The sequence below is a fragment of the Engraulis encrasicolus genome, unplaced genomic scaffold (assembly GCF_034702125.1).
Source record: "Engraulis encrasicolus isolate BLACKSEA-1 unplaced genomic scaffold, IST_EnEncr_1.0 scaffold_1332_np1212, whole genome shotgun sequence".
In the NCBI taxonomy this organism is placed as follows: Eukaryota; Metazoa; Chordata; class Actinopteri; order Clupeiformes; family Engraulidae; genus Engraulis; species Engraulis encrasicolus.
The window spans coordinates 1-8,684 of NW_026944826.1; the positions used below are offsets into that span (position 1 = coordinate 1).

The following is an 8,684-nucleotide window of genomic DNA, read 5'->3' on the forward strand; positions in this document are numbered from 1 at the left end:
CCTATTACACTACAGCATCAGCATGGCAGCATAACCAGTTATTAATAAAGCTACACCATTTGTTGCTGTGTATGATTCCAATATAACCAATTGTCATGTTGAGCCTGGACTGGGAGAGCGGACATGTGGTGCATCTGCGAGTAGGAGGTGCGATGGGTGTCTGTCTGGATGGTTGGAAATCTGGAGGGTGACACAGGGTGGGGGTGTTGGGGGAAAAGGAAAAAAAAAGAAAGGGAGAAGAGCTCGCACGCTATTGAATTTCTAAAATATAGCAAAATATCTAGTCAGAATGAGCCTACACTTGTGCGACGAAGTAAACGCATCCACTCAGCAATGAAAAGGCAATGTTGAGTGCCGATGGTTCTGTTACATGGATTTCATGGAGGAGTATGTAGTATCGGAGGGCTCTTTTTAGAGTTAAACCAGCATGTGACTTTCATGTTGGCTGGAAGGAGACTAGGCAGCTTAAAAAGATTGTTTTAAACTTTCCCCGGCCGAGTCCTCCTTTCCATTGCTTGTCAAGCCGTAAGGCAGGTATCCTTCCGGTGGGTGGGTTGGTAGCGTAAGGTGAGTCGGCTACTAACAGCTACTGTTTAGCTGGGCCTTCATTTGGGTGGGCCTACTTGGCTCATGTTAGGACAATGTAAACTAGCGATTCTCGGATCCCCACCGGAGCTCTCTTGGTCTAAGTCCGATAGTGAGGCATAGGAAACCTCATCAACTATTTAGAGGGTAGTCCATAATCAGACAAAACGGGTAGCTGATTAAGATTAAACATACGGTTTCCCAAAAGCAACCCGTCTGGACAAAAAACCCTCCTGCATCATGCAATGAGGGGGTCTAAATGAGAAAAACATAACAATTCTCCATCTCGATGCAGAGCACTGGTGTTTGCCGCTTTGCCCTCTCTGTAGTTCTTCGAGTGAAGGTCTACAATTGCGAAAATGAATAGATCGCTAAGCTGTCACTAGTCCCCCGCCCCTTTCTCAGACACTGGTCCTGTTTTATTTGGTTTCACCGACTTACCCTGGGGCAGTGGGGAAGCCAGGATATTTACTATTGGCGTGGAGGGGCGGCTTGCCGTGGGGAGCGCTTATCGCCACGCTGTTGTGGATTGCAAGTTCATTAAAAAGAAAAAAATGCATATCGCAAAAATTATGCATCGGAGACAGAGCGCCATTCGGGCGCCCCCTCTCTCACATGGACGCTCTAGGCGGACCGTCTAGCCGGCTATGCCTTAAAAAACCCGGCCCTGGACCGCAACCACCCCATGCAACAGGTCGTCGCGCACCTAAAAAAAATCCATGACCACACGTCATCGACGGAGCAAAGGTCGCAGGATGAGTTTTATAACATTGGTGCTGTTTCGATCTGGTTGTTTCGCTATACTATCCCTGTTCTTGGTTGAGCAAGTCACAGCGCCGGTAGTTACCGAGTTTTGCAAGCCCCAGACAATAGGTTTTGCGAAGAGCTAAAGCAGCTGTTAATATCATTCTTGCAAAAATACAGATTGTGCCAATCGCTTTCTGTTTCTAGTGTGTGTAAATAAATGAAGCCAACAATGAACCCTGAGTTAGTAAAGTAACAAAGCAAACAACACTGTTACTGTTACGGTACCCCCGCCGCTGGTTGGCAGTTGGTGCTTGGAAGACCCAGTTGTAGGTGGAGCCTGAGCGGAGGAGGTCGTATCCTTATCACACACCAACTGCCGCGCCAGGCAGAGAAATCAATAACTGGTTCAATTAAGCAAGATCACACCACAACAAACACAATACCAGTAAAATGTTAATTAGATATGGACCAGACAAATGAGAATGGTCCATCAATGGCTTTGTGTGTTTATATTTGCTTTTTACACAACGCATACCTGGTTGTCTGGCGAATGGACTTATAGACAATGAGGAAAGAAAAAAAGACACAATGCATCTTGTAAACAAGGTTGCTTCGTACAGTTTAAATTTCATAAACACCTCTGGTTGAGCATGGACACACTGACCATACTTACACATCAGGGCCATCTGTGACGGAAATCTCTGCGATGTTGGGTAGAAAAGGATTGATCTGAGAGGAGGAACCGGTGAGGAAATGTGAACGGTACAGATCAACTTCAGAGGGTATCATGTTAGGCGTATATAAGGTTATTAGATACGATTAGATAGACTAGATAGATAGGAATAGATAGATAGGAATAGATAGATAGATAGATAATAGATAGATAGATAGATAGTATAGATAGATAGAGCGTAGATAGAGTTTAGATAGGATATGATATGATTTTTGGAATTTATAGATTGCGCTGAGGCAAAGAAAGGAGAGATTGAGAGAAAAGAGCTGGGAACAGAGTGTATAAGGAAGGATTTAGTAACATGCCTCTTGCAGAGACATTTCACGCCTGTCATTACCTTCCTGATATCCAACACCACCGAGAGCACCAGGCAAAACCTCATTCTGTTCCTCCTAAGGGCTCCACTGGTTGAATGCAGGGGATACACCTAGGCAACCTAGCAGGAAGCATGCGTACACAACACGGCGCGTGGCACCAACAACAGAGTATCGTAGCGAAGAAACAGATAGATCTTTTTGGCCTTTCTTTTCTTCTTATTTATTACTACTTATCAGGCGTGCACCGAATTGGCAGTTAAATGTGCCAACAACCAACAAATAAAGTATTGTGACAAACCAGCAAATCTTGAATTCCTTGAGTAGGGATGGCGGAAAATTGAAAACTCGCTCTTAAACCAGGTTACCGAGACTCATTAACCGGTGGTTTTAAGCCGGTAAATCTTATCATTTTAAAGACGGTCATGCGTTGCCTGATATTCGCACAAGCACTTGATTTTTTCATTTTTATTTTTACAGCTAAGCTTTTTTTGCTGCGCTGACCAGGAGACCTGCCATGTCGCAGCCGAATTGTATGCCAGATGGGAAAAATGACTGAATTATCTATGACTAAAGATGTGTCTCAAAAGTGTATCGTTTTTTGGAGGAGGAAATTATTATTATAGATTATTAATATTATTACATCTGGTTAAGCGATAGCAGAGAAAAATTTTAACCGGTTTTTTAAAGTTCGAAACCGGTCGAACGTTACCGGTTAACGAGCCGGGTTGAACTGGTTAACATCCCCTAAGTCTTGGAGTAGCCGAGTCTGTCAAAACATGTATACAATGCAAAAAGGCATTTTTTTTTTTTTTTTTTTCTTTTGGTTTTTACCCACACAGCACAATGGTAACCTCTGACCTGACTTGGACGAGTTCCAGGAGTGCGTCTGGGGGGCAGACAAAGCAGACACGACCTTCTTGTGATATCAGTATGCCCTACCAAACAGAGAATTGCATACACACACACACCCACCTTCTGCGTCCGAGTTTGGAGAGGGCATCCTGCATGTACTGTATCTCAGCGAGGCCCGGGAGGAAGACCAGCACGCTGCCCCTTACTGGCAGATTCACCACACCTTTGCTCACCTCCTTAGGGCTGGTACACAGACACAGACATGTGCACACACACACATACCACAATGTGTAAAAGTGGGAATGTGTATTCTGTGAGATTTCAGAGATCTGTAGGATGTATGTGTATGAGTGAGTTGGGTTGGTGTATGACCTGTGGTCCTAGTCTTCCATGGTGTCTAAGCTCTCAACAATGAGGCTGATGGAAGGGTGTGTGTGTGTGTGTGTGTGTGTGTGTGTGTGTGTGTGTGGTATACCTATGGTCCTGGTCTTCCAAGGTGTCGAAGCTTTCAATCAGGCTGATTGCAATGTTGTACATCTGGGGACTGATGCCTGGTTCATCCCAGTGCAGTGGTACTGACTATACAGAGGAACACACACACACACACACACACACACACACACACACACACACACACACACACACACACACACACACACACACACACACACACACACACACACACACACTTGTAAACAGGTGCAAATCAAAAACAGGTTAATGACAACTTGTATCAGACATTGTTGAGATTCTGATTAGTACTGAGCCAACTGAAATAAGTAAGAAATCAAACCATAAATGTCATGCATTGTTTAGCCTTTATCAGTCTTGTTTGAGTTCAATGCTTTAAAGCTTACCACCTCATGTCATCATGTCTGTGTGTATGTATTGTGTGTGTGTCAGTGTGCGCGCATGTGAACGCTCCTCACCGCAATGGGTATGAGTCCTCGCAGGTCATCCAGGTAGAACTGCTCAATGGCGTAGGGAGCCCCCTCCACTTCGAAGATGAAGGCAGGATTTACCTGGTTACGCAGAGGAGTGCCAAAGTACTCCGCAAACTCCTTACAGTTGATGGTGGCAGACATCAGGATCACCTGAGGGAGAGAGAGAGAGAGAGAGAGAGAGAGAGAGAGAGAGAGAGAGAGAGAGAGAGAGAGAGAGAGAGAGAGAGAGAGAGAGAGAGAAGAGAGAGAGAGAGAGAGAAAGAGAAAAAGAGAGAAACATGAGAGAGAGAGAAAGAGAAAGAGAAAAGAGGAGAAAAAAGAAAAGAGGCGAAAGAGAGAGAGAGAGAGAGAGAGAGAGAGAGAGAAAAAGAGAAAGAGAGAGCGAGAGCGAGAGCGAGAGAGAGAGAGAACAGTTAATGGGGATAGAGTACACAACAGCGTGCTTAAGTACTCCGCAAGCTCCTTACAGTTTATGGTGGGCGACACCCAAAATCACCTTGGATATACACAACACAGGGAGAATATTGTATTGCAGCTGAGTGTGTGTGCTTGTATTTTGTTTTTGTTTATTTTTTAAAGATATTTTTTAGGGCTTTTTATTCCTTTATTTGAAATAAGACAGTCTGAGAGTACGACAAGAAATGAGCAGAGAGAGGGGAAGGACTGGCAAAGGACCTCGGGCCTAAATCGAACCCGGGTCGCAAGCGTAATGGTACGTCTTAGCTCATTAAGCCACCACGCCCCCTTGTGTTTGTGTTTAATGGTGGCAGACATCACGACCACAGGGAGAAGTATTGAGGAAACTGTGTGTGTGTGTGTGTATGTGTTTTTACAGTAAATGGTGGCCGACATGAAGATCACCTGTGATGAAGAGGTAAAGATGATGAGGCAAGACAGCTCAGAGAGTATGTGTGTGTGTGTGTGTGTGTGTGTTACTATTGACAGTCACTTGTGATAAGCAGGGAGCAAAAATTAGCTACTGTATAGGAGCTGTGTGTGTGGTGCATGCGCACGTGTGTGTGTGTGTGTGTGTGTGTGTGTGTGTGTGTGTGTGTGTGTGTGTGTGTGTGTGTGTGTGTGTGTGTGTGTGTGTGTGTGTGTGTGTGTGTGTCTGCCAGACCTACCCTGACGCGGCGCGAGTTGGAGAAGAGCAGTTTCCTGATGACCAGCAGTAGGAAGTCCAACTCCTCTGTACGCTCATGGACCTGTAACACACAATACTAGTCAAGGGGTGTGTGTGTGTGTGCGCGTCATGAGGATGTGGGAGTTTCACATTCATGGTGTGTGTGTGTGTGTGTGTGTGTGTGTGTGTGTGTGTCTGAGAGAGAAAGAGAGTGTGTGTTGGTATTCAAGAGTCGACGAGATGGTTTGAATGATGTGGTGTGAAAATGAAGCTTGGTTCTCAACGGACCTCTGTCTGTGAGTGTATAGCTCTGGAGCACCTTGGTGCACCTACCCCCCACCCTGGACCCCTACCAGTTCGCATACCGAGCCAAGCGATCCACGGAGGATGCAATTTGCTCTGCCCTCCATCCAGCCCTCACCCACTTGGACAATAAAGACTCATATGTGAGAATGCTGTTCATTGACTTCAGTTCAGCATTCAATACCATAATACCACAACAACTCATTAGAAAACTGGACAAACTAGGTTTCAGCACCTCCCTCTGCAACTGGCTGCTGGACTTCCTGATGCAGAGACCATAGGGCTTTGACTTGTGCCCCAAAATCATAGTCGAAGTTCGTTTCTAAATTAAAAACGATATTCAAATATATTCGAATATTTATCCATATTTTTTACCATTAAAATTGCCCCAGTTAGACCTGATGTCAAGCTGAAGTTGTTCTTTCCCCCAGTCAGTGACTAGTAAAAGGCTATTCCAACCAGAGATGTAGCCTAATGGCCCATTAACAACATGCATTCAACCAGCCATTATTGTTTAGCGATCGTTCAGCACTTATAAGAAGACGGTACTTAGAGGTGTGAATGCAGATTAAAACATGGCAAAGCTAGCAGCCATGTCAAACTTGTAGCCCAAGTTAAAATTTGAATTGGATCATATGGGAATCATGAGAATTGAGCACACAGCACCAATATCAACAAATATGTATTTATTTTCTATCACTAATGACGGACATTTAGGTAGTGTGTTTGTAGGTCAAGGTAAGATGACTGCTCTCGTCTAAAAACGAACATTACACAAACTAGCAGTGCGCTAAAAACATGCTAAAAGCATGCTAACAAAATCATCACCTGGAGTCTGCCTGATCTGACACCCAGACCAACGAAGCTAATTTGGTCAAAATTCAAAAAACAAGAAGTTATTATCTTACTCTTGGTGTAATCACAGGTACTTGTGGGTTGAATCACATAATTCCAGAAACTCGTCAACAACTCCAGAAAGTAATGTGATGATGCTTTGTTTATTAACTGTAGCCATTCACTTGAATGGAACTCTGCAGCACTCATCTGCTTGTTATGCGGACTCTGGGTCTGGGAGAGACTGCCTGCCGCAAGTGTCCTGCTACAGAACACAGAGAGATGAGCCACGCACGCGACTCTACTCAACACAGCTGTAGTGATTAACCAGCCATGGAAAAAATAAATTGAGACTGTGAATTGCGATGTTTACAAGGAAATTATTTTAATCAGTAACAATGAAATACCCAAAAAAGCAATACCCATGTCAGATTCGAATATAATGGCCAATTAATATTCGTTCGAATGTCTCGAATTTTCTTAACATTCGACTTATATTCGAATATCGAAGTCAAAGGCTTAAGAGACCACAAGCAGTACGGGTAGGAAATAACACCTCAAGCACCCTGACCCTGAGCACGGGGGCTCCGCAAGGTTGTGTTCAGCCCCCTGCTGTTCACGCTGCTGACACATGACTGCACAACGACCCACAGCACTAACCATCTAGTGAAGTTTGCGGATGATACAACACTGGTGGGCCTCATCACTAAGGGCGATGAGACTCACTACAGAAGAAGTAGACCTAGACCTACTGGCCAGATGGTGCAAAGACAACAACCTCCTGCTGAATGTCAACAAGACCAAGGAGATTGTTGTCAACTTTCAGAGGGTCCAAAAACAACTGCCACCTCTGACCATTGACGGTGATGCTGTGGAGAGAGTGAGCAGTTCCTTGGAGTGCACATCAGCGACGACCTCTCTTGAACCACCAACACTACATCACTGGTGAAGAAGGCCCATCAGCGTCTCTACTTCTTGCGCAAACTAAAGAAGGCAAGTGCTACACCCTCCATCATGACAACATTCTACGGAGGAACCATAGAGAGCGTCGTGTCCAGCTGCATTACAGTGTGGGGAGGAAGCTGCACGGAGAAAAACAGGAAGACACTCCAGCGTGTTGTGCACACAGCGAAGAAGATCGTTGGAGTACCAGTCCCCTCCCTGCAGGACATTTACACCGCACGCCTCACCCGGAAAGCACTGATGATCATCAAAGACACAAGCCACCCTGCACACAAACTGTTCAACCTCCTGCCCTCTGGAAAGAGGTACAGGCGCCTCCGTTCCCGTACCACCAGGCTTGCAAGCAGCTCCATGCACCAAGCAATCAAGATACTGAACACTCAACCCACTCTCCCTCCACTGTCAGCCTCTAGCCAGCCAGGCCACTGACAACCCCCCCCCCTCATCCCCACCACCATATCTGCGACTGAACATTCCACCTGCACTACTATATTTGTGACTGAACTTTCAACCTGCACTAACTCAAAACATGCACACGCACACACACACACACACACACACACCGCACTTTCTACCTGCACTAAACAAACACACACACACACACACACTAGGGGTGTGCAAATGAATCGTCATGACGATGCATCGCGATTCCTGTTTTCGCGATAGACTGCATCGATTCATGACGCCAAAAATCGATTCTTTAATAATAACAAGAAAGTATGCACAGTGTTTGAAAAGGTCCTGCTTATAAACACTCCAAACTGAATAGCGGTTAGCGTTAGCGATTGCTAAGCACTTTTATTTGTAACTTTAACTTACAGTTGGAATAGTATCATGCTGTACTGTATGCAGATTGCATTAGTGACATTGTTTTTGATTGCTTTGTGAATCCATCCTGTAAAATTGCTTCTTTGGCTGTAGCAAGTTAGCTAAACATGCTAGGTTACGAGACAACTAGATCATCTATACGGAGGGAAACAGAGAGAAGAGGGGGCTTTTGATCCTGCTGCTGCGTGTGTGGGAGTGAGTGGGCGAGTGAGAGAGAGAGAGAGAGAGGCGCTTCTGATTGGATCAGCGCGAGTTTCAGATTAACCCCTGAAGTACTGGGGAACAGCAAGTATTGGCTCCTGTAATATTGAGTTGGGGTTTTGGTTAAAATGTACCAGCAGTGAAAACAAGCAAATGAGCGAGAAATAATTCACTGCACATTCACTAACAGTCCATATCACATTTCAATTAAAAGTAACTTACTATGATATGATGTGTGTTATCCAAATAAATAT

The 8,684-nt window shown here is 45.0% G+C and overlaps 1 protein-coding gene across 1 annotated transcript; it reads right to left on the bottom strand.

The window, feature by feature from the left end:
- Positions 1-87: 87 nt before the first annotated feature.
- LOC134442246 (ATP-dependent RNA helicase TDRD9-like) lies at positions 88-5,367 on the bottom strand (the record flags this gene model as incomplete). Its single annotated transcript, XM_063192492.1, has 6 exons — positions 5,303-5,367; positions 4,164-4,328; positions 3,710-3,813; positions 3,355-3,477; positions 1,027-1,104; positions 88-180 (listed from the first exon to the last, which is right to left on the bottom strand). Coding segments are annotated over exons 2-6 (554 nt in total), but the record flags the coding sequence as incomplete, so codon positions are not given.
- Between the last annotated feature and the right edge of the window lie 3,317 nt (positions 5,368-8,684).